Below are 26,600 nucleotides of genomic sequence, written 5' to 3'. Positions count from 1 at the left end.
TCCAGTTACAAAATGCTTAAAACATAAAATACTTAAATGAAGCACCTTATAACCTGTTTTACACTAATAAAACACCTCCATAAAAATAATTAAATAAAGTCTGCTAAATAGTAAATACTTAAATAAAGCACCTTATAACCTGTTTCGTACTAATAAAACACCCCCATAAATATAATTAGGTAAAGTCCTCTAAATTGTTAAATACTTAAATAAAGTACCTTATAACCATTTTTCGTACTTTTAAAACCGTCCATTAAATTCTTAAAAAAAGTCCACTTCATCGTAGTAAATACTTAATAAATGCACCTTGTAATCTGTTTCACACTAATTCTTCTTCTTCTCCGTCTTATTCCTCATTGCTGAGGGTTGTGACCCTTGCAGAAGCAATGACTCTTCTCCAGTTATCCCTTGACTGCGCTGCACGTAGCGCTCCAACCACTGAGGTGCCTGCTGCTGCCTTAATTTGATCGGTCCATCGTGTGGGGATCTTCCTCTCCCTCTCTTTCCCTCCAGGCTACCGATCACAACTAGTCGTTCCAGGCTATCCTCATTGCCACGCGCAACGTGTCCAAAGAACTGGAGAATCCGTCGGGTACAGATATTGGCCAGAGTCAAGCCATCCAAGCGTAGTTCACACTAATAAAATGCATTAATAAAAATGATTGAGTATAGTCCGCTAAATAGTAAATAGTTGAATAAAGCACCTTGTAGCCTGTTTCGCACTAATAAAACACGTCCATAAAGATTACCTTGAATAAAACATTGTCATATTGTACTTTAGTTCGTTGAGTAAGTTGTCGAAGTTTATCCCGTATTATCATTGCCGAGCAAAACAAGGACGACTTCCAAAAGAAACCGAAACTTGTAAACTTCGTAATCCTTCTGAATAAACTCACAGTAAATTTTCCATCTTTCTCGCGACGTTTTTTTTCTCCTTTCAAACAAAGAAAAATATCAAGCTGTGTCCCGCGTTTAGAATATTAATAGGGACTCATCCCTCATGCCTCACCCCTTGGCCCGACTTCAGTCAACTTAAGTAAATATATATTTATTCAGTGATCAAAAGGTCCTTAAATGTTTTACTGGAACTGTCAAGAGGCACTCATGATACGGAATTCTATATTTGCTCTTCTGATTAAGGATTCCCCGCGAATTTAATTTTTCCCCTTCTGAAAGTTTCGCCATTTTTAATAACTTTGTACCCGCGATAGATGTCAGCAGATGTCTTATTTTAAAAATATACCTTAATCCGAGCACATAACTAATCATTGTGATTTTTTTGTAAACGAAACTAGCTTTTGCATTCGCAAAAAAAATTAATAGTATTAAATACGAGTATTATATACAAGAATTAGTTTGTACTCAATTCAAGATTTTTGTAACTTTATTATTTGTGTTCCTGTCTTGTTAACCTAAATTCCATGTCCCAAAATGAGAAATAGAAATTACTTATCGGGAATATTATATATGTACATATACATTTTATAAATTTTATTAAATCAATAAATTTATTTAATTGTGATAACGTATGTATTTTATTTTTTACATTTATATAAAATATGTCTGTGATATTACTATGCTCCTGATCCCGATTCTCATTATTTTTGTTGTCACCTTTTCATATTCTAATAAAACAGAAATAAGATAACTTTAGAGAATTTTCCAACATCAGTTTAAAACCTCTATTATTAATAAATAAAAATGTGGAAAACGTCAGTCACAGTTTTCTTTGAAATGCGAGAAGCTTTTCAGATGAAAGAGTTTAAACAATCTCGTTATCCTTTTTAGTAACCAACTAAGGCTTTATCTCTGGGGGTTATTATGGGCGTGAAGAAAACGGTAGAAAATGTGTCATATCACACCAAATATAATTAAAAATTTAATTTGATATTTAGATAATGCATAACTGTAATCATATTTCAATTATTCAGATAATTGGTGGATAATAAAATTCTTATTTTTTCCTAATAATAAATTTGTCTTCAATACTTCGTATAACGAACACCTCGCATAACGAACATACAGTACCATTGAATAAAAGAATTAGAGAGATTTTCAATGAAAAAACGGAGAAATACGACTAAATTTTAAACACGTATATTTTTGTTACGTCTTCTAACCCATATCCGCACCCAATGGTGCATAGGGCACTGCATCGTAATTATGCAGTGTTTTCTTGATCTTTATTTGCATGTAGGCAAGGTTCGCAAGCAACTCCTGCGCTTCAGGGACCAGTTCAGGGTAATATGAAATAAATATTAGAATGTAATCAGCAATATTTATTTTCACCCCCTCCCCCTTACTTTATATTATTTATATGTATATACATATATGTATATAAGTATACAATATTTATATTGAGTATATTTTCAAACATCCTTTATTGCTGAAATTGGCATACATACATACATACATAGTACGTAGAAACTAGGCAATGAAGTGTGTCCTTTGTTCTATATACTATTATTAGTAAACACAGTCATTGTTGAGAACATACTTATTGGGAAGATTGCGTGTTCACTTACCAAATCTTACAATGCTTTGTTTAAATGTAATTAGCATTATTCAAGGTAATCGGGTACAATGCTCCAGACCAGTAAACGGGAGTAAACAGTGTCCCGGAGATAATCGGGAACTGGTGTCTGGTAGAGATACACACCACATACTCGTACTACACCAGTGGTCGGCAGACTCGTTACTCCAAATAGTAAAATATCAGTAAAACAATTATCTTCTGCTTGGTGTAGGCCTTGTTGCCTGTTTTTTACATGGAAACTTGTGTGCGTCCCATCATGACAAATGGGATCGAAAGCGGAGCGGATAGTGACATAAAGGATGCAAGATCCCTTGACCTCATAAAAAAAGCTGAACTAGAGATAATTGAAATTATTAAAAAATGTAGGTGCTATGGACTTATGGAGCGAATAGATAACAAGAGAATGACTAAGAAAATAAAATGACAAATGTGAATAGGAGAACAGAACGAGGATGGCCAAAAAAGACACCCTCAGATGAGATCAATCAGATCCTAATATTTGGTCGCGTCAAAAGTCTACGTATGTATGACTACATGTATGGATGTTGGAAGCTAGGAGTGTCGAGAGAGCACCTTGCGAAGATTGGTGTCTTTGACTCCCCCATTTGCGAGAAGAAGAAGACCTTAACCATATATTCTTTGTTTGCCCAATGAATGACCAAATGCCAACATGTTTTAAAACTCTGGACCTGCTTATTACTGCTTACCCTCCCTACAGATATCCATCTCATCCTGGAGAGCAGGAACCCAATTATCTACAAACTTTCAGTTTTTTTTTCTTTTTAATTGGACGGAATTAATTTATAGGTTAATAATAAGTCTAACATATTTTATAATTAAGTAATATCATTAAATTAAGTTGACATTGCCAAAAGCAATATATTTCATATGCAACGCCATTATATATTTTTTTTAAAGCTAGGAGTTTATAAGGCGTTCCATCCTCTCTACCTACTCTAGAAGTAGTAGTATCCAACAACCTCCGCTTGGCTCGCGAGCCGTAGATCGCGACCCATGCAGCACACACACACACGGGAAGGGGGGGACGAGTGATTTGTGATTGTTCTGCTAGTTATTCTACCTGACAGCTTTATTCCTTTGAGGACGATTCTCAGAAACTATTCAATTCCTAATGGATACATTTGCATATCTAAACACGCCGCCATATATTTCGGCATAATTGGAGTAATCATAATATACAAATTACGATTTACGCAAACGAGGATATTCGCGGAGTGGAACTATTAAGATAATTTTAGAAGTCATATGGCTGAATTCGCAAATCCTGTTTTTTTTGTTGATAAATAACCCGCAAAGCTTGTACTTTTTGAGACTTGTCTAAAAGAAAAATATTAAGAGTAGGGAAGGTAGACATATCGTTCGCTCCTTTCAACGACATATTATATTTCGAAAATCGTCAATTTTCAGTTGTGCAAATTTTCGGAATGCCCAAAAAATGTACTATATCCCAGCAAAAGAGGCATATTTTTAATTTGATATTTACCCGCTACAAGGCAGAAAGAGTTGTTTTTGCAATTTGAAGAAAAGGTATTGTTTCATTATTTTTTTAAGTATACTTAATATTTTTCAAATAGAGAAAAAACCTTCAAGTTTCAGCTAAAAAGATCTGTTGCACAGTAAGTTCAATAATTGGCTTGATATTTATTTTTAATACATTTCATTATATTCTTAAACATTAAAAACGATCTCCAGAAAAATCAAGTTGAATTTTTATATATGACGTTGTTGAAAGAAGTGAGCGATATGTTTATATTATATGTAGATAGAAACATATAACACAAACTTGGGTGTTTAAAATTGGTCTCAGGTCCAATTGGAAATAAATCTATCTTGAATTTACTTTGCAATGGCGGGAAACGAACCCGCGATGAAAATTACAGTAGGTTATTCAACTTTTTGCGAATCATAATTTTTTAGTAATTTACCATCGTTCTATGCCACGTGACTTAAACATTCATATATCGCTTATTTGTGCAACAATGGCGTTATTACACTTTTTTGAAATATTACAGGAGATGCCATTCAGACGTTGTAGCAACAGAAATGGCGCCATTTTACTCAATTCTACAATGACACTCGCGCCATCTCGCAGTATTTCATCACAAAATCAGTTCTGTCGATGTTAAATAGTCTTTCCGCACATTTTGATATATTTTACCCTTATTTTTTTAACGTAATTACATTACGTCATTGTTGCACCAAATTAGCGATATTGTAAACTCAACAACTTTCGTTACAATCAACTAAATTCATAATAACAATATAAAATAAGTACGTACATATAAAATTGGGATAAGTGTTTTTTTTTCCTTTTCTTCAAAAAACGTCAAAAATTTACAATTGTTTTTTGTTGTTGTTATTAGTTCCATTAATTTAACTTTATACGAATCCTGACCCTGATTAGATGAAAAGTATAATTTATTCTTAGAAAATGTGTACACGCGACACCTATGCTAAATTGTAAATAATGTACCATAGAAATAAAACAGCAAGTCACGAGCGAATTGAAGGCACGAGAAATCATTTTGTATTAAATATATTTTTGTAAATTTCTCATATATTATTCACACTTAATTTCTTTTCCCTTCAACTTTTGAAAACCCTCCATAACCACCCAAAGTTCCTCGGGAATGGAAGGGGAAAATTTTATGAAGAAATTTTATTAAGAAAATGCACTCGGTGCATCGATAAACTTTCGATGAACTTGCATACGTACCAAGGGATGGTACCTACCCAGACAGTGGCAAGTGGCGAGTGTGTGTGTATGTGTGTGTGCGTGTGTGTGTGTGTGTGGAAGGTATTTCTGCTACCAAGTCCACAGCTCCTAGTAGATGAAGTGGTCTAAGTTTTTTTTCCAATTTCTTTTATCGCTCCAGCAGGAAAGGTCTTGCTTGTTTTGTAGAGAGAACAGCGCGATATTCTTTTAATAAAACCCTTATCTTTTTACGTCTGCCCATACTTATATATATCTACATAAAGATATTTTTATTTATTTAAAATATGAGTCCAGTAAACTGTACATTGAAAATGGGCAGTACAATGAATTGGAAATAATAATAATAATAAAATAAAATAATATCTAATAAAATCTTTAAACATATACGTAGAATAAATTTCTTCGCCGTAACAAGTCTTTTATATAAAGAAAAAATATTAATATGTCTGATAATTAATATAATTAATATATAATAATTAATATACGAGTGTAAATATATTGCATAAGTATGACAGTTTCCTTCGTAATATTGCAGAACTGTTTTCTTTCTTTCATCGATACAGCACCATGTTCTATGGACCAGTCTTAACTCATTCATAAATACAGTGATGCCTCGTATCACGAACGTCTCGCATAACGAACGCTGCGCACAGCGAACAGAAAGTTCGTTGTGAACTTTTTATTTGTTGCGCGCAAAATAAAAGCTCAATTTAAAATTTTTAACGTATAGCATCTTTTTCATCGTTTTTTTTAAACACGTGAATTTCTTCATCAAAATATCGTTTCACTTTGAATGATTCCCATATCTATTGAGGATAACAATTATCACACGGGAAGGATGTTCGCGTACTAAGAAAAAATTTGAAAAAAAAGGTAACAATTGTAAATATTTATTGTTATGAATCTCAATATGTCTTTTGGTTGCAAAACTGTAGTATAATTTTAATTAGAACAAAAAATACGTTTATATATATATATATATATATATATATATATATATATATATATATATATATATATATATATATATATATATATAAATATATATATATATATATATATATATATATATATATATATATATATATATATATATATATATATATATATATATATATAACGTGGTAATATTTTCCTTCGTAAATTGGGTGTAAATAATATGTAAAGTGGGTGTATAATAATAAAATAAACAATGTGTTGCTTTGTAATTAAAGTTTATAATTAAAGTTTATTCTTAATTTATCTTTATAATATTTTTCTATCTATCTATCTGATTCTAACAGTTCAGAATACTATATTTTTTCTATCTGATGTCTTTTGTTTTATTCAGCGCGACGCATGCGACATCTGGTGGTAGATTTATACTATATGAAGGTACTCAATAAAATGTATGGGTAGGTACCTATTTTTTTTTTATTACACATATATATATATATATATTTATATATACATATATATATATATATATATATATATATATATATATATATATATATATATATATATATATATATATGTATATATGTATATATATATATATATATATATATATATATATATATATATAATATATATACATATATATATATATATATATATATATATATATATATATATATATATATATATATATATATATATATATATATATATATATATATATATATATATATATATATATATATATATATATATATATATATATATATATATATATATATATATATATAATATAATTGCCTAATTTTGCAACAAAAACGCCTTTTGCTCCCATTGCCGCACGTTTGGAATTGAGAATTAAGAAGTTTTCATATACGGGTTGTATAATGGGAGCTATATTTCTTATTTCAGCTCTCTTACAAATAAGATTTACTTTTATGTAGGTAATTATTATAATAAAATGCTAAACATTGCGGAAAATTAAGGTATAATACGTCTTAGCTAAGAATGGAACAGTGAGAATGTTATGCTCGTTTGTAATAGTACAGATGTTTGGATCTTCTGACACAATTAAACCTAAAATAAAACACTTTTTGTGTTTTTGTAAGACCACTTTTTGAGTTTATTAAATCACGACTTATAATATAATATCACGACTTATATCGAGAACTAGGGATATTCTCATGAACAGCTGAAAATACTGATTTCATTAATAAACTCAAAAAGTGGTATTCTTATCATAAATTACATTGACACGATGACGATATCATGAGATATTCCATAAAACTGATGCCAAATCCATAAATAATACCTTTTGAGAACATAAATGAAGAAGAAAATGGAAGTCTGCGTATTTACAGGGCGTCCAACCTGTCATGGACTGGTTTAAGTGATTATTTTATGCACCTGTAACATTCACCATTCTACCCATGATTGACAACCACATTACATTTTTTTAAATTTAACTATTTACAAGTGATTTAATGTGTGAGTTTGCGACCGTATATGAATATGGTTGATTGTAAGCTTTTTATTTAGCAGAAACACTTTAATTTTTTTAAATGCATACAACTTTCTTCCCGAATTATTTTATATACTGGGAGATGCCTGAAAACATGATTTGAATTTTTTGAAGCTTATAATTTGACCAGTAATTTTACTCCCATTGCGGGTGTGCAAATTTTTGTTCACAAATCTGGGAAGAATCCAAAATCTTAAATTGAAAAAAAAAGAAATTGTCCAAATACACCCAAAACGTTGTCAGTAAATACAACAGTAAAATCTTCATAAAAAATGTATGATTTTAAGAAAAAATTTCTGTCGTTTTAAAATCCAGGTATTCCCTTATCTAACGATTCACAATCGCTTCTGCTTTGTTGAACAGTCTATTTTATAAGCAATTATTTTGACTAAATTTCGTGACTCAGATACAATTCTTCCTCCATGCTATGTACTCAATTTGGAGGACAAAAAAGTTACTTCTAGGGATTACAAGCAATTTTATAACATCTTAAGTTTATTAGGAATGTACTAGACGTCCTAGCAGCCTTTGAAGTCGTTTTTTCGATTTCTTCTGAGTAATCTGAAACGATTGAAGTCTCGTATAAAGATATGTGACGTCTTTATACGGGTCATGAGAGTCAAGGTTCCCATTATAGAAAATTACACCATTTTGAATGTAATCAAAACGTTGCTCATTTTTAGAATCGACATTTACTACATAGAAATCTGTAATTTGTTATAATTTTTATTCGAAGTTAGATTCTGATATTAAAAAAAAAACTGTACTAATGAATGAACAATAAAATTATGAGGCAAATGTAGTTGGAAATAAAAGAAGCGGAAAACCGAGGAACATTTGGCATGTTTAAGTATTTTAAATACTTGAAGATGGTAGGAATAATCGGTGGGTGATGAATGAGAAGATGAATGAATATGGGAATATGGGAAGGCGAAGATTGTTTGCAAAAACAGATTGGTTTGGCGTTCTATTCTCTCTGCCTACCCCTATGGAGAAGTGGCGTGATGGTTAGTTAGTTGATTAGTTTTGTGAATTAACAAAGGAAATATTCAACAAATTACAGCTTAAGACAGTCAAACAACTATAGGCTAAAACAACCCTTACTTATGCATTTAAGAATTACTCTCAATAACCCAAGAATGCACCTCTCAACAATCTGAAATAGATCGCATCATTCAACCATGTCGTATTGATTGCACAAAATAAATAATTTTTTTTAATAAATAAATATTGTAAAATTTGCCCTCGGCACGGAAAATCTCAGTGAGAGCTTATTATTTTAATTTGTATTTTGTAGAAACTGTAAGATTAAATAAAAATAAAATAAAATAAACTTGAAGTGAAATACGAACAAACTAAACTGGTTGAAAATATATAATTTAAAAAAAATCATATGTGATGACCGGAGGGCAGGAGTGATTCCCGAGTGACAACCCAACAACCAAGAGAGAGAGAGAGGGTTGCAATTCAAAAAAAGCAGTTAGATGGAAAGACACCCCGGGGCTGTCTGCTACATATGACTTAAACATAAAAATATGTTTTGAGTAAAATTCAATTTTAAAATTTATAATAATCCACATCATAAATATGTGGCGATAAATAATCATAAATCCCGAGAGATTTATAATAAACCTTTTAACATCTCGACATAGATGAAGAAGGTATTTATTGTTTCAGCATTCACTTTGTGGTACATGATTTTTTTAAACCCTTATATGCACCTGATGGTGCATAGGGCACTGTATCATACAAACGCAGTGTTACCTTGATCATTAACACATGAAGGAAAGGTGATCAGCCCTCCTCTTTAAGTACCAGTTCAAGGTAATATTAGAGTGAAAAATCACTTCGGTATATTTATTTCAACCCCCCTTGGAATCAAACCCAGAACCTTCAGTACGTTAGCCGAGCGTGCTGACCATTACACTATGCGGATATTATAAATAAAACACTTGTTTTTTTACCATTTTAATATTATATTGCCACGAGTTTCGGAAGCTACAGATGCTTCCTATCAATTAATTATTGGGATCCATTAATTCCGTCTCGTAAATAGGATAGTAAAAAAAACGTATTTCAACATCTCTCTGAATCCAAATTACTTAAGCAACCGGCTTGGCAGAGCCGATGCGAACTCATATCAGCACATCACTAGATATTCATTCATACATTTTTCATTTAATATTTGGGTGAAAGTGAAATTATGAATATGGAGCTGCACGAATAGAAAGATGGACGAATAGCGAAATTGTGCTGTATTTCTGAGCGCTCTGATTACTTTTTCCCAATGAAATCACGTAACAATTAATAATGAACGTACAAAGAAGATGCAACACATAGTTGGCAGTCAGGTCACGTCCCGGAGACGCGCGGAGGCTGGCCGAGGTCGGTGGCCAGTTGAGCTAATGAAGCTCGCCGAAGTCGCCGCAACAATCGGCTAAGAGCCCGCAAATTTATAGGTTTGTGTTTACCTCATAAAAGTTGCTTCAGCTTCTTTTTATTTTGCTCGTATCGACGCCGACGTGTGCGCTTACTTATTTATCGATCGGGCACCTTTCGACAGGATTATGGCACCAATAAGGGGGAATATTAGATTTTATCGCCGAACGAATGATGAAACTGTAACCGAAATAATCCGAGGATAAGTTTCTTCGGAAAATTCGTAAGGACCGATCAAACAGAGAGCATTGCGCTATAAACTTACGATGTTTTATTAAAAAATGTACGCATCGATACTTTCCTTTTGTTGAGGTGTTTTCTCGACACTTAAAGAAATACACTTCGCCGAGTGTTTGCTTTGGAGGCTACTTGTTTTATTATTAACCCGACTGTATTCAATAAGAAAACATGTAATCGACATACAGTTTCGCTTTTTCTAATGATCTCATAAATTTTACGTGAATATCTTATTAATTTATACTATTAGTAAGTTCTTTCTTTCACCAAACTGGAAGAGTGTAAGTCTGTCGAATTTGATACCTAAGAATATTTCAACATCTTAAAACCTTCATCATATTACCCTTATCTGCACCCAGTGGTGCATAGGGTATTGCGTGAAGACAAAGTACATTAACGCAGTAAAAAAATAAACATTGCAGATAATTTTGTGGCTCAGTGGTCCATAGTATCAAGCCGTGTTTTCTAATATCAAAAAATCTCGAAATAAAAAAATATATAAAAATAAAATATCATATATACATACATATCGTAGTCGTACAGGAAAAAGTGACCAACTAACAAAACGTAAAATGTTCAGAAGGGCCATTTAAGTCACTTTTGCTTGGCAAGAAAATAAACATCAATCCAGTTGGTCATTTTTAACAAGTCAATATATTATACTTCTTCAGGGCATTTTTATGTATTTTTATTTTAAAGGGTATTTTTTTCAGGGCAATATTAATCTAGTAAGATATCAAATAGTCACTTATCAGGTTTTTGTAAAAATAAATGCACTTGGTCACTTTCTCCTGTACGACAACGATATATACATATAACGATATACATTTCCCGAACTGATTCATTGTTTTAGGAAAATTGTTATGTACATATTTGTCATAAGTCGATTAGGTATATAACGAAGGTCAAAGCAATTAATGAAATCAATATTTTCTATTGGTAAAAGGAAACAAGCCCGAAGATAGAATTTTGGGAAAGGCATCCGATAATTACTTAGGAAAATAAACTACAATACTTATATAAGTTAAAACAAGTTATGTATTTATTATTTTCCAGATAGATGTAATTATTGGGTCTTTTTTCTATTTGGCGTACCTTACAGTCATCGACTACGGACATTAAAAAATGCACCATTTTTTGTGGTACCTACCTATTTATTTGAAATGTCAGCAAAAAATACTAATAAACATGTCGACAGTAAATAAATAAATAAATCTCTCCTGACATTTTAACTGCTTGATAAACTTATAATCGTAAATACCCGAGCATGTTAACAGCTCATTAACTCACTAGCCTTATATTTTATAATAGGTACCCCATATTTAAGGCCTACCTAGAATGATTTGTCACAGCCCTCACTTAAATATATGTAATTTGGAGACCTTAAATCACCAGTTTATTAATTGTAATTAATATTTGTAAGGAATATCGAATGGAAACCTTTATTCGCCACTGGATATATGTATGTATATTAAAAACATTCAATAGCAATATCGCTCACTCCTTTCAAGAACGTCATAAATCAAAAAAACAGGAGAATGGTTTTAAAGTTTAAAAATATAATACAATGTATTAAAAATAAATATCAAGCCACTTACTGAAATTTTTACTGTGCAACAGATCTTTTTAGGTAAAACCTGATGGTTTTTTTCTCCATTTGTAAAATATTTAGTTTATTTAAAAACATTATTAAACTGTAGTGGGTAAATATTAAGTTAAAAATATGCCGCTTTTGCTGGGATATAGTACATTTTCTAGGCATTCCAAAAACATGCACAACTGAAAATTGACGATTTTTTATTTATTCTTTATCGATTCTTGAAAGGAGTGAGCGATATGTTTTGCTTCGATTATAAAGTTTAACTGTTACCACTCTGTAGGCCAGACATTCTAGCCCGTATGATTCTAGTAGGCAGCTCCGTGGGCCACAATGTCTGGCCCACAGCAGGTATAACTTTAATCACTGATTTCTTTCGATCATCCAAGTATATTCTGCCATAAAATATTTCAGATAAATAGAGTGAATCTTAATTAACATGGTCATACGAATTGCCAGACAGAATGTCCCAAAATTAAGGAACCAAAATATTTATTTTAATGGTAGAAAAACGTCACATTTTTTTTCTGAGTAGCTGATCAGTTATGAGAAAAAATGGTCAGAGTGGAAAGGGTTAAAAAATATTTTTAATTTATGTTTTACTTGGTAAATACCACAAGGAATACTGTTAAGATCATTTTACCTATTGCAGTTGTAGCCGATCGAAGCATGAGACATCTTTCAACCAATTTGTTTGGAATTTACAACTTATTAGATATTCTGCCAGGTCTTGTAACTTTTAAAAGAACCAATCTCTTACTTTTTTTATTAAGTGCATTCTTACTCTTATTTTGGTCGAGAGTGAGTACCATGTAGGGTTCCGGACGTCAGTATGACCTGTATAGATCTATCGTGAAGTGTACTTTAGTAATTTATGAACTTAATATATTCAACACTCTCCTTATTCATCCTTCACATTGTGTAACACCACTTTAAAAAAAACTAATTCGTGACCGGTTTCGGAATAATCATTCTATCATCAGGTCATTAAAATTTAAAGAAAGAAAAAAGACAAATGAATCACAATGGGAATATTTTTAGAAGTGGACTTGAAATTTTAAAATATCTCCATTGAGATTCATTTGTCTTCTTTCTTTCTTTCTAAATTTTATTTTTACATAAATGTCAGACCGTAACAATTTCATTTTAATGACCTAATGATGAAATGATTATTCCAAAACCAGTAGTCACAAATTAGTTTTTTTAGGTGGTATTACACAAAATGAATGATGAGTGATAAGGAGAGTGTTATATTACCATACCACAAAGTTAAAAACACTTTAATTTGAAAAATACATTAATACATTCACTGATAAATAAACTTCTTAATTTAAATCTTGTGCAACATTTTTCAGTTTTTCATTTTTTTTCCTTTACATTTTTTCTTTTTTTCTATGGTAGAAGACATGGTACTTTTATGGTATGGTTGGTACAAATACACAAACGATCTGTAGATAAATGAATGGTAGACAATCCAATGGCAGAAATGTCCTATTTCTGTAAGTATAGGAAGTTTAATCATTATTTGTATCCATAAGTGATGATGCAATGTCATAGTGTAAATTCTGGCAATCACAATAACTAAACTAAATGTTAGTTTAGTTATTGTGATGCTATTACACCGGCACCAGACATCCTACAAAGTGCCCGGAATCGATACGAAGCTTGCATTAATTTAGAGGTGATCATTTGCTGGATATAATTTTTCATACCTGACCAAGAGGAATTGCAATGATGCCTGAAAGATGTCAATCATAGTTACCGAGATATTCAACGAACAAATCATTCACCGCTTACTGGCTCACCTATAGAAGGTTAATCGCTGAATATTAAAGATAATGCAGATGAAATGCCATAACCTGTTTGAAGAGCAAGAAAGGAAATACAAACAAGATAATTTTTTGAATAAAATATTTATTCGTTACTTTTAATATTACAAAAAGTTAACCATTTTTACATAACTCCACTGAACAAACAAATGCGTCGTTAAATTAACGTTTAAAGTGTATATAACAATAATAAAAAAATAAACAAGAATAATTAATATCAAAATAATTAATAAAATATGTATATTTATTTTAATGATTATATATAAATAATCAACAGAGTACTTAATAAAAAAATAAGGCATCCTATTAAATGCTACCAATTATTGCCAGAATCATCATGAACACGGTGAATCTACGTGCTAAGTGCTCACACTAACTGCCATCCGAGCGTGCGAACTACATTTTAGATAGTCAATCCTGGCACACGGCCATCGCCTCCTCCTTCTCCTCCAGGAGCTCCTTGCCGGTGGCCTCGATCATCTTCTTGGCGAAGTCGTTCAAGGACCAGTCCTTGATGATGCTCCAAGACTTGTTGGAGATGTGCACCGGGAAGGAGAACACCACGTCCTTGGGCGCGCCGTACGAGCCGTCCGAGATGACCCCCATGGACACCACGGTCCCGGCGGGCGTGCCGCTCCACCAGCTGCGCATGTGGTCGCTGGCGGCCTTGGCGGCCGACATGGCGGAGGACATCTTACGCGCCGCGATCACGGCCGCGCCGCGCTTCTGCACCGTGCTCACGAAGGTGGTCTTTAGGAACTCCTCGTCATTGAGCACCTTTGGCAGCGGCTGCTCGCCCTGCGCGGTGGTGACGAAAGCGTTGCTGGCGTCAGGGAACTGGGTGGAGGAGTGGTTCCCCCAGATGGCGACGTTGCGCACGTGCGCCACGGGCACGCCGAGCTTGGCGGCCAGCTGCGCCTGGGCGCGGTTCTGGTCCAGCCGGGTCATGGCCGTGAAGTTCTCCTTGGGAATGGAGGGAGCGTATTTGGAGCACACTAGGGCGTTAGTGTTGGCGGGGTTTCCTACAACCAGAACCTGGAATATAAACAATAAAACTATACTGTAAAATTGAATCATACTAGTATGTTACAGAAAGGCAATACAGTATCTACTCAATGAATTAGGGCCACCCATTATTTTTTTGAATACTCTGAAATCTTTTGGATTATTATATTTATTTTACATAAATACTTTAAGTTTTCTATTGACATCTAATATCATGTATATTACCTTCAATAATATGTAAAATATACCTGGATTATTTAAGCCTTTACAAAACTTCAAACCCTTTTTCTGAGAAAGGTCCCTAATTAGCACAGGTAGACAGATAGTTGAAAGTTCAAAAAAAAAGTCCTATCTCATTTATTAGTGAAGTTTCTTGAGTTCTGGTTGTTGTTTTGTTCAGAGAGGTTATATAGTTATCGTGTCTTGTGAAAAAAACTTAATTTTTAATTTTAGTTCATAAAGTATAAAAAAAAATTGTAAACACAAGTGTTTTTTTTGAAAAGGACAAAATGGGAAAAAGTAAAGACATTTCTGAGAAAAAAAAAGTCTAGTGTTTTGTGCTACTGAAATTAGGAATACTATCTAATAGAGAAATTTCAAAAAAAAAAAAGCGTTTCTCGTCAAACAGTGAACAGAATTTCAAAATCAATAAAAATCAGTCACCCGCCACCAGCAATCGGCGAAAGAACTGTCGTAGGATTAGAAAAACAACACCGTGGACTGATCGAAAAATCGTTCAAAGTGCCTTAGAAAACCGTAGTGCATCAGCAAAAACATTAAAAATAAAATTGGAAGAAGAGGGTATAAATATATCGGTATCAACACTGAGGCGACGTCTTTACGAAGTAAATCTGAAATGCAGGCGCCCTGTAAAAGTACCAAAATTGACACCACGAATGAAAGCGGATCGATTAAAATGGGCCAGGCTACATCGAAATTACTCGGTAGATGATTGGAAAAAGGTATTTATTAAAATTTAATTTTCAACATATCATTTTAGTACATAAACTTATATATTTGAATTAAACTTAAATTTTCATTATTTTTCAGGTCATCTTTAGTGATGAGTGCCGGTTAGAAGCCGTGACAGAGAGCCGTCGATTCGTCAGGAGAACACCAATGGAACGTTACAATGAGGCCTGTGTGGTAATAGTTATCAAACACCCCCCTGCAACAATGATATGGTCATGTATTATTAACAATTTACCTGGGCCGTTGTTTTTCGTGGAAGGAACAATGAACCAAAATTCCTATAAGCAGGTCCTCGAACGAATTTTATTGCCCTTCTACCATACACTCGACCCAACAGAAGGTCCATACACCTTCATGCAGGATGGGGCACATTGCCACCGGGCTAAATCAATAGTAAAATTTTTGTCTAACAAAAATCTGCCTTTGCTCCCCTGGCCTGGAAATTCTCCGGACCTTAATCCTATAGAAAACGTATGGAGCATGTTAAAAAATAAGGTTTACTCATTTCCAAATCCGACAGTAGACTATTAAAAAAAAAATATTCAAAAAATTTGGTCAGAAGACGAAGAAATAAAAAACATGATAAAACAGTGCATTTTAAGTATGCCAAAAAGAATTGAGGCAGTTATTTCTGCCAAAGGTGGAAATACTAAATACTAACTATATTTATATGAAAATATATGCATAATTTAAGCGTAATAAAGTGTTCATGTGTAAATAAAATTCAATGTTGTTTTATTCAAGGTTTTCTCTGAGTTATTCCTGTTTGAATTGAGAAATTGCTTGAAATTCTGCGTGGCCCTAATTCATTGAGTAGATACTGTACATGCAATTTCACATTTTTTTGTAAGTTTGCTTAAGATGAGGTATTTGCGCAGGAGAGGAATATGGGAGTTTATGTAGTCTATGTATAAAATATTTTTTTAAATTTTTTCTAGTGGAAATCCAAAACATCGATATCGAAAAACAACATTGGCTCAGTTGGCAAAATATTTCAAAGTTAATGCGTGATATATTTGCTATGTTGTTTACTTGTGTTCACGCCATATGCATTATCTGATCATATTGACCGATTTTAATGCGGGTCTAACAATAAAAACTAGAAAACTCCCAATAAATTTAAAATCCAAATTAAATTGAGTAGATGAAATCATTTTATGGAAACATATTTTAATCTCAGGCAGTGAGGGGCACGTTTCCAGCGGTCATAAAATCAAATAAAAATAATACTGATAATGTTTATTATTTAATAATATTTACATTATGCAGTAATGACAACCAAAATAATGATAAGATAAAGTTGTTCAATACTGATAAACCTCCGCAAATAGCCGTGATTACACACAGTATATTATTTCAGTACACAACTGTAGTACTATTAGAAACAAAGCGCTTTATTATTTATTTAACCTCTCTGTTAAATACATAATTAAAAACAATTTATTACACTGGTTAATATATTATACGAATGTTACTTTGAAATGGAGTAACTCTTTCTTATGTGGTGCACGGTGGACAGTTAAAATGCGGATGGGAGATAATGAAAAAATTACCAAAAATATTTTACTGCTTTAAAAAAAAAAAAATCATGAATTGAGAACTACTTAAATGTATGTAAATATGGATATCCTCAATTCAGTGTCGTTATCTCCCTTCCGCATCCTCTCTATGCTACTTGGAAACTAGCCCGTAAAATGAAGGCTCAGTGGGTTATTGGAAGTATTCTATGATGTAACGGGAATGTCACCTGTCTTTGATCTGTCATTGTACTATCGATTTTCTATGATTGTGCAATTGATGTTTTCATGGCATAAAATTGTGTTTTTTCATTAATACTGGTCAAGAATGAGTAAAAAGTTAACTTGTTAACCGGGCGGGACGCATAAATACGTCAAACGTAAACAATATCGGGTACGGGTAGGACATATGAATACGTCCTTGAAATATATGTTGCGCCCTGGAATGAGCGAGACATATATTTTTGGAACAACAAAGGTATTAGTCATCCATACATGTCTCGACATGAATTTAAGACACGGAGTGAATCAGTATTCGCGCCCGTTACAAGTTGCGTGATTGGACAGCGGACCGCCCGGTTAACAGGTTAAATAAATAGTATCTATTTGTACAAAGGAGCAAAATCGAATGTCAAAGATACATTTTTTAAACCAACAAAAGTATAGAGAGTAAGTAAAAAATTCCAGTTTCACCAAATTTTTACTTAATGAAGGAATGGCGGTACAAGAAAACTTATTTTAACTGAATGAAGTCAGAATACAGGGGGTGTCCATCAGCCAAAACTCTTATTTTTTATGGACATCTCGTAACAAAGTTCATCTTTGAGATATAAACATGACTTAACTTTATCAAAATGCAATACCAAACAATTCCAACAGAATTTTATAATATAATTTAATATTAGGGAACCAAGTACTTCAACAACCTTCCTACAGACATAAAAAATATTGAAGACTTTAAAATGCTAGAAAAAAAAAAAAAATAAAATTCATATATATTAATCTAAGAAAGAAAAAAAACACAAAAAAACTAAATTAATTTCAATAAAAATAAACTGTATTACCAACAAACATAACTAACAATTGTAAGTCTGTCTCCAAGCACAAGAGCTGTCTCTTTATTGGAGAGAACTGCGTTTTGAATTTTTTAATTGTAACTAGAAATGTTTAGAAGATGAATTAAAATTATAAAAAAACTTTTGTAACCATATTAAAAAGTTAAAAAAGGGTCAAATATTAGCAAATACGCCTATATTTCTTTTAACCAGTTCCCAGTTTAGCTGGAATGTGACTCGGGCGAGGAGTTTGTATCGCATTAATGAGTCCGAGTGCCGCTCGGGCAAATCGTCTTCCAACTTGTCGGTATTGATTCGCCCGAGCCAAATATATTTATATATTTGTTTGACTAACCCGAGCAGTGTTCGGGCAGTCTTGTTTCGACTTGTTGGTGACGATAAGTTACAGACAAGACAGTTAAGTGGTATACGGGTGGTCCGGCACTTGGGGGGGGGGGGTTAAAATACCTTGACATCCTTCTTGGCGAACTTGTCGAGCGCTTCGCCCTGCACCTTGAAGATGCGCACGTTGGCGGAGAGCAGGTCCTTGCGCTCCATGCCCTCGCGGCGCGGCATGGCGCCCAGCAGGAAAGCGGCGGCCACGTCGCGGAAGCCCTCGGCCGGGTCGGCCGTGGCCAGCACGCCGCGCAGCAGCGGCAGGGCGCAGTCCGCCAGCTCCATCACCACGCCCTCCAGCACGCCCATCATGGGCGCGATGTCCAGCAGGTGCAGCACCAGCGGCTGCTCGCGCCCGAACACCTCCCCCGACGCGATCTGGTACAGCAGCGAGTACGCAATCTGACCCGCCGCGCCCGTCACCACTACCTTTATCGGTTCCGCCTGAGGAAAACACATTTACATCAACAATACACTCTGCATGCCTATCTTAGCTAAACATACCCTATCTTCTGACCCTTATCCGCACCCCAATGGTGCATAGGGCACTGCATCGTATAGAAGGAGTGTTATCTTGAAGGAAAGATGATTAGCCTTCCGCTTCAGGTACCAGTCCATGGTCATATTAAATAAATATTAGACTGAAAAATCACTAATATTTATTTTGGACCTACAGCATGGTAGCCTAGCACGCTAACCACTACACTATGGAGGCGGACAAACATATCCCATAGCTATCCAAAATATATTAGGACTGTTGGCCCGAAATTAGACTAGAAGCTTGAAGCAGCCAGATATTGGTAGATGGGCATTCTGGAGTTTTGATTCTGGAATCTTATCTAGTACACTAACTTTTTGAGTACACTCGAGTTGTAACTGGTTGAAATAGTATTTTCCATAAAGTTGTTAGGGTGATGGCTATAATTGTAATTTACTCAATGAGAGACTTTCGTTAACAGTTCAGTGAATTTCACTACTATAGCAGTCAACATGTAAAGTAGAAGATCAAATAAATTGTTAATTATTTACATAAATTTAAGATTAGTTGTTAGTATCGTAAAAATATAGTTTCATAAAGATTTCATCAATTTTCATCTCAATACATTACTTACAAATTTTTTAACTTAAGCTAAAAAAAAAAATTTTTATTTTATATGTTACTTTCAAATTAAAATTATGGATCTAAGAATTATTAAGTGAAAGATTTTCATATTAAATATACTTATTGTAATAAAAATAACAACCAATTTATATAGTGCCATTTTCACCTCAAGAGCGCTTTACAATTTAGATTAAATATTTAACATTTTTACAATTAGATATTTACGAAATCCAATCAATGTCTAAGGGTAAAATTAAAAATTAAAATTTATATTTAATCTAGTTACTATAGACAAGAGATCCGGAAAAGGTGGTCTTGAGTTTAGATCGAAAGTAGCAGAATTCTGGATAGATTTGAGGGTAAGTTGTTCCATGCCACGGGACCTTCTTCATCGAAAGGCACGGTTTTCTGTTGATTGCCACAAAGCTCTGAGATATACACTGGTACCATTTTAAGAATTGCCCTAAACACTGCCCCGCAAAACTTCAATCAACTTGATCATTTCAATTTGATCTTAACACATTATTTGCGGGAAAGTCTTTCATCTCTCTTTTATCTAAAAGGAAATCTCTCTACTACCCCCCCCCCCCACACACACGATGTACCGATCAAATTAAGGCAGCAGCAGGCACCTCAGTGGTTGGAGCGCTACGTGCAGCAAGGGATAACTGGAGAAGAGTCATTGCTTCTGCAAGGGTCACAACCCTCAGCAATGAGGAATAAGACGGAGAAGAGTCTCTACTAATAACGCTTATAAGCGTTCTATTTGCTTACTTTTGGTATAGAGCAAAAGACGCCAAAAAACATTGTAGAGATTGGAATTGGGTTTGAAATTACTTGAAATTAGTACACAACCCTAATTAGTATACTAATTACGGTCGGGGTTGATGAAAAAACTGTCCGATGACATTGTGTTAAGTGTTCTGAGATGTGTGAATTCGGTGTCCAGATTATATATTTTCAACTACAGCATGATAGCATTGAAACCGCCAATATGATTCCAAGACGCACATTATGTTCAATTGACTATTATTTTAATAGAGATGCAATTTGTACACCTCTACATTGTAGTTGAGGGGACACTAAAACAGCATGTTATTTATTTTGGTGGCAGCTGTTTCACCATGCGTGGGCATTACCAAACTGTGCCGGACACAACCAGATATGCGTATTTGAGTATAATTTTTATTAAACACGCAATAAAGCGAACTAACTAACCATCACGCCACTTCGATGCAGGGATAGGCAGAGATAATAGAATGCCAGATACATTTTTCGCCTCATTCACATTTACGTATCTCTTCATACTCACCCATCCATCATTCCAACTTCTGACATGACCACTTTCAAAAATTTTGAATACTTGATCATGCCAAGTATTCCTTGGTCTTTCTCCGCTTCTGTTTCTAATTACATTTGCCTCATACATTTGTTTTACTATTTGCATGATCGAGCATTTTTAATACTTGGGCGTGGTCAGAGCAGGAGTCGAATAATCGGCGGGTATTTATGAGGAGATGCATGAATGTGGAAGAAGCCATGATTGTTTGCAAAGACAGATTGGTGCGGCATTCTGTTTTCTCTGCCTACCCTTGCGGAGAAGAGGGGTGATGCTTAGTTAGTGAGTAAATATTGATTTTTGACTAAAGGAATACATCAGAACAATATAATTTGTTTTAGAATATTTAAAATATGCTAGTTATTAGCCCGCTAATATGCTAGTTATTAGACAGGCGCCGTGGCGTAGTTGGGTAGACGCTCGAATATGAAACTGGCATCGCGAGTTCAATTCCCGCCAATTGCAAAATGAATTCAAGAAAGATTTATTTTCAATTGGTCTGGGTGTTTGTGATGTGTTTTTCACATTAACTTTCCCTATCCTTACTATCCTACCTGGAGACAAGCATCTTAAATAGATGCTTTGGTTATTCCTTTTTTATTTAAAAAAAATATATATTTTGGAATATGAAATACCTACTAGAATATAAACATGATCATTTGGCTACATATGCCAAAAAAAACCTGTTTTTAACATTGATCAGTTTAAAGATTAAAATGGAGAGGTTAAAAGTTCTAATATTTTATATTAATTTAAATTTGAAATCAGTAAGGGCAACAGCATCCCAGTTTACTCATTGGGTTTTATAAAATATTTTCATTCTATTTTTGTATAAAGTAAATAGCTTAAAGCACTTGAATGTAACATTGTACTTTACTTTCTCTTTTTGCCTACTTATTCAACAGAATCTAATGTATCAAATTGCCAATCGCTATAAACAAAAAATATAAATTGAATACGATGTAATAGCTGAAAAACAACTGTTTCCTAATCGCCCATACTAACCAGAAACCAGTAATGAAGGAGTTTTATTCTCTATTTTTATATACATATAAAAACCCTACATATAAAAACTCTTTTTAGCATGGGAAAATTATTATCTGTTTTTACGATATAATATAATTCTTTTATTATTCAACTTCCTGACATCTTTTTTAATAAATTCAAAATTTGGAGGAATGATATTGATACGCATGCGCAAATCCAAGTACGTTTACCGAATAATTGTTCGGTATTTCAATTAAAAGTTGGTAATAATTCTCGTAAAAGCAGCATACGACAACATTATTAAAATATTTGAATACATAACAACATAACTTATCATATTTTGGCTCGACTTTAGAGGTCAAAGCAATGACAAGTTTTACATAACACGTAAACGGTAAGATTACCGATTGATCTTTACCTAAAACACTAATATTATATTTTTGTTAAATATTATTAACTTACCATTTGAAATGAAAATGAAAAATAATTTATCACTTATTAGCCTTAACACTGAGCTAGTGATTTTCCCCGATTGAGGATTTTACAAATGGCAACGGGAAGGCAGATATGAAATAATCCTCAAATCCGCAAATTCTCAAAATTCCACTGACAGTTTAAAAATCAACGTCACTGGAATCGGAAAGCACAAAGTGATGAAGGCTAGAATAAGTTACATTACGTAGCGAAAGCAAAACTAATAAACGTTGCTATGTAAATTAGACAACGTATGGGCGTATTTTGCTTATCATATTTATTCGACGCAAAAAAGTATTATTGCCATTTAAAAAAAATCAATGTCAGATAGACAGTTTCCCTTTTTGGGAATTCCGAGTACCTACACATATAATCTGACATACACCCTAGAATCACATACAAAAATTATAATTTCCACTCTTAAAAAAACGGCCATGTAGTCATTGCGTAAATTTAAAAAATAATTGTGCATCCGGAATTCCAACTACAGGAAAATCCGAGCCAGCCGAAAACACCCGTTTTGGGGAAACTAAGGCAACCAGCACACACAAGGTTTCCGTTGGCATTTCCCACTTTTGGAATTCTGAATCCACGAGTTCTATACAAAAATAACTTACCAAATACAGTGGAACCTCTCATAACGAGTAATTCGTAACAGAGAATTCGTATTCATAGTAACAGAGGAAGGGCAAGTCCCTTTTTCACAACATTCACTTGTGAACCGAGACTTTCGCCACTTGAGAAGGATTTACCAAGAGCACTCTCACTTCTGCTTGGAAAAAAACTTTGGCCAGAGAGTGTTGTCAAATATGATTTTGAAACAGTAACTGAGGAGTCTACAGTCAATGAGATTGTGTCATTAGCTAATATCATGGGACTAGAGGTGGATAGCAAGGATATTGAAAAGCATGTGAAAGAGTACAGCCAAGAGCTGACCACCGAAGAGCTTATGGAGTTGCATCGTGTTTCACAGCAATACATTATAAAGAAGAGTTTGTTAATGGAAGAGAAGGAAGTAGCATAGCAACAATCTTCTGGCACAATAAACGAATAATAATAATAAATTAGATAGCGCCAAATTCCTAAAATACTGCCACAAGCACCATTCACTACGAAATCATCTACCTGTTCCGAAATCTCCCCATTTACCAATATTTCACACTACATACACGGTGATCTTGGATTTGCTAACATTCATCAATAAATCACTTTTCTTGCACACATTATACACTTTTGTCACCAATGTTTGCAGGTCTTCTCTGCTATCGGCAAGAAGAACAGTGTCGTCAGCATATAAAAGGCAACAAACGGTCAAATTGTTCATTCTAGCTCCAACATTTAAACCTTTCAGCTCTTTCATGCAGTTATCCATCTATAGATTAAACAGCCAAGGCGACATTACACATCCCTGTTTGACACCTTTAGAGATGTCAAACCAGGATGAAAGTGAGCCATTTGCCCTAATGCATGCAGTGCTATCCTCGTACAAGGATGCAATGCCTTGGATGAGTTTACTGCTTACTCCATACTCAGATAACACCTTCCATAACTTCATTCTATCAACTCGGTCCTATGCTTTTTGCAAATCCACAAATGCGCAGAAAAGCTTTTGGTTCTTTCCCAAAAACTTTTCTGTTATATCGCACAAGGCAAAAATTTGATCCGTACATCCTCTCCCATTCATAAATCCACTCTGAACATCCCACACTTTATCCTTAGTTAGGTTCTTACCCTTTCTATGAGGATTCGTCCATACATTTTACCAACAGCACTCGATAGACTGATTGCTCTATAGTTCCCACATTCCACCCTGGATCCCTTTACCTTGTAGAGGCATTATAACTGCCGTTCTCCAATCGACGGGAGTATAACTCTTCTCTAGACACCGGTTAAAGAGCCTATGTAACCAAGTGAGAACTATTTTGCCACCATTCTTGATGTATTCTGCTGCAAAATTATCGATTCCTACAGCTTTTCCATTTTTTAAGGACTTTGTGGCACTCATAATTTCTTCCATACCTATCTCTCTTGAATCATCATTCACACATATTCGAGGAAGTCTGTTGATAAGTCTTCCACTAAAACAGGATGTATAAAAGAACATGGGGATATGGGTGAAATAAACAGTGTTCTTGTTATTGAGATTTTTATTACTTCATTTACACTCTATTAGGATATAATTTTTATCTTAATTAGCTAATTAATACACAGGATCCATTTCTTAGTAATTATACATATATTTGGAACTCTAAAACCATCTTTTTGTATCAAATACTCTAATGGTTAGGGAAATGCACATGTTGAGTGACCCAACCTTTACAGTGTGCATATTTTGTTAATTTCAACAACTACTTATAATATATAAATATCTCATAAATTGAGGAAAAATTTATACTATGCAGAAGCCCTCACAAACGATGTGTCATTTCAAGATAAGAATATATATATATTATATTTTCCTTGTACTTATATTATCTTTTCTTTAAAAAAAAACATTATTTTTAATTTCAAAATAAATTGCACACAAATTTCAAACGAAAAATCACAAATAATACAAAATAAATCAGATAATGATATCAGAAATATTTCAGACCTTAAAAAGAAAGAAAATGTAAAATGACAAATTTGTTTTATTGTATGTATAGTGAGTATATAAGCCGTATTCGATTCAGATTGTGCGAGTGAAAGTTTGTATGTTATGGGGAGTTAAAGAATGGAGCGATGAGCACAAAATAAGGTTTCTAAAGTAAGGTAGTACATTATTAACTCGAGTGATGAATTATATTAGGTAGCTGTGTTGAGTGACAAACCTGCTACATTAATCCTGTCTAAAAATAGATTGAACAAAATAAGTCATCTATGTATCAGTTCTCCTATTTTTACTGAATTTGGAATAAAAAAATATATTACTTTCCACGGATCTATTTCATTTTGGACAAAAGGACTAGCGGTCAGTTCTCAGCTTGGACTAACAATACTGAAGGATTATATATTGTAAAGTATCAAACATTCAATTTTACTCTAATAGTTATTTCTGTTAAAATGTTAAAACAAAAACATTACAATAAGTATATAATTGTTCCTTACGAATAAAAAATTTCTATCACAAGTCATTGGTGATTTAATAACCCCACTGGATACGCAACAACTTTTAGCTTAAAACTACAATCGGTAAATCACTTAAGTATATTTTTGTGTGTAATTTTGAGAAATCAAAAAATTACCCAATTTCGAGAATGGGAAAAATTAACAAGTTATCTGGAAAGCGATAATTTGGTCACATATTGACGTAGAAATTAAATCAGAGTTAATATACCATGGATATGGTAAACAAAGAAGAAAAAGAAAGCTTTACTTAAATTACAGGAATCAAAAATTGAAATGAGAATATTGCTTAAGAATCATATAACACAGGTCTCCCCATGCTACTAATGAACTTGCGATCTTGCCAAATGTCGGCAACACTACTAATTAATTCAATTCAAATCCATAGATCACTACGACGGAGCGAGTGCTCCGTGTAATAAATGTTTACTATCAAAATTTATAATTGGCGGTCGCCTTTGTCAAAAGATTGAAAAATAATTACAACAAACTGGAAATAAAAACTTGGCCTTTCAACGCGAAATTCAAAGCCGTAAAGCTTAGATAGAGACTCGGACGAGTGTAATTAGCGGAGGTGATATGTCACCGACTGGCGGCGGCGTTTAGTTGAGGTGAAAGCCTTTCTCGTTAGTGGCATCCAGCAGTCGCTGGCGAAGGATCTCCTTGGACGAGTACTCGGGTAACTTGAGGTAGTGGACGCACGTGTTCACCGACGGGTAGGAGCCCTCTCCCGCATCCACCTGAACAGAAGGGGCGGATTAGTAACCAAGGTGAGGAAGGATGACCTCCGGAGAGGCGGTAGCAGGATGGAG

General features: G+C 33.8%; 2 protein-coding genes across 9 annotated transcripts in view; both read right to left on the bottom strand.

The window, feature by feature from the left end:
- Window positions 1-13,904: 13,904 nt before the first annotated feature.
- On the bottom strand, window positions 13,905-22,838 carry Mdh1 (malate dehydrogenase 1). The gene is made up of 3 exons (XM_088276802.1): window positions 22,672-22,838; window positions 18,854-19,225; window positions 13,905-14,871 (listed from the first exon to the last, which is right to left on the bottom strand). Exons 1-3 carry the CDS (start codon window positions 22,672-22,674, stop codon window positions 14,248-14,250), a joined length of 999 nt encoding a protein of 332 aa, XP_088132928.1. The 5' UTR covers window positions 22,675-22,838; the 3' UTR covers window positions 13,905-14,247.
- A 1,977-nt stretch (window positions 22,839-24,815) lies between these two features.
- Ufd4 (ubiquitin fusion-degradation 4-like) overlaps window positions 24,816-26,600 on the bottom strand; it is a 48,815-nt gene continuing 47,030 nt past the window's right edge. For 7 of the 8 annotated variants that reach the window (XM_088276751.1, XM_088276782.1, XM_088276776.1 and 4 more), the window contains exon 44: window positions 24,816-26,528. In XM_088276751.1, the coding sequence (XP_088132877.1) occupies window positions 26,391-26,528 (138 nt within the window). In that variant the 3' untranslated portion in view covers window positions 24,816-26,390. The remainder of the gene's footprint in view (window positions 26,529-26,600) is intronic. The other variant, XM_088276787.1, reaches the window with a different exon arrangement.

Source organism: Brachycentrus maculatus, unplaced genomic scaffold, assembly GCF_059751285.1.
Source record: "Brachycentrus maculatus isolate JH-2025_06_01 unplaced genomic scaffold, ASM5975128v1 h1tg000039l, whole genome shotgun sequence".
In the NCBI taxonomy this organism is placed as follows: Eukaryota; Metazoa; Arthropoda; class Insecta; order Trichoptera; family Brachycentridae; genus Brachycentrus; species Brachycentrus maculatus.
This window is presented reverse-complemented; position numbering and strand designations above follow the sequence as displayed.

Excerpts from the sequence above, each read along its gene's own strand:
- Mdh1 (XM_088276802.1), bottom strand. Across the intron at positions 14,872-18,853 it reads TCGCCAAGAAGGATGTCAAG|GTTCTGGTTGTAGGAAACCC; the intron begins GTATTTTAACCC and ends TTTATATTCCAG.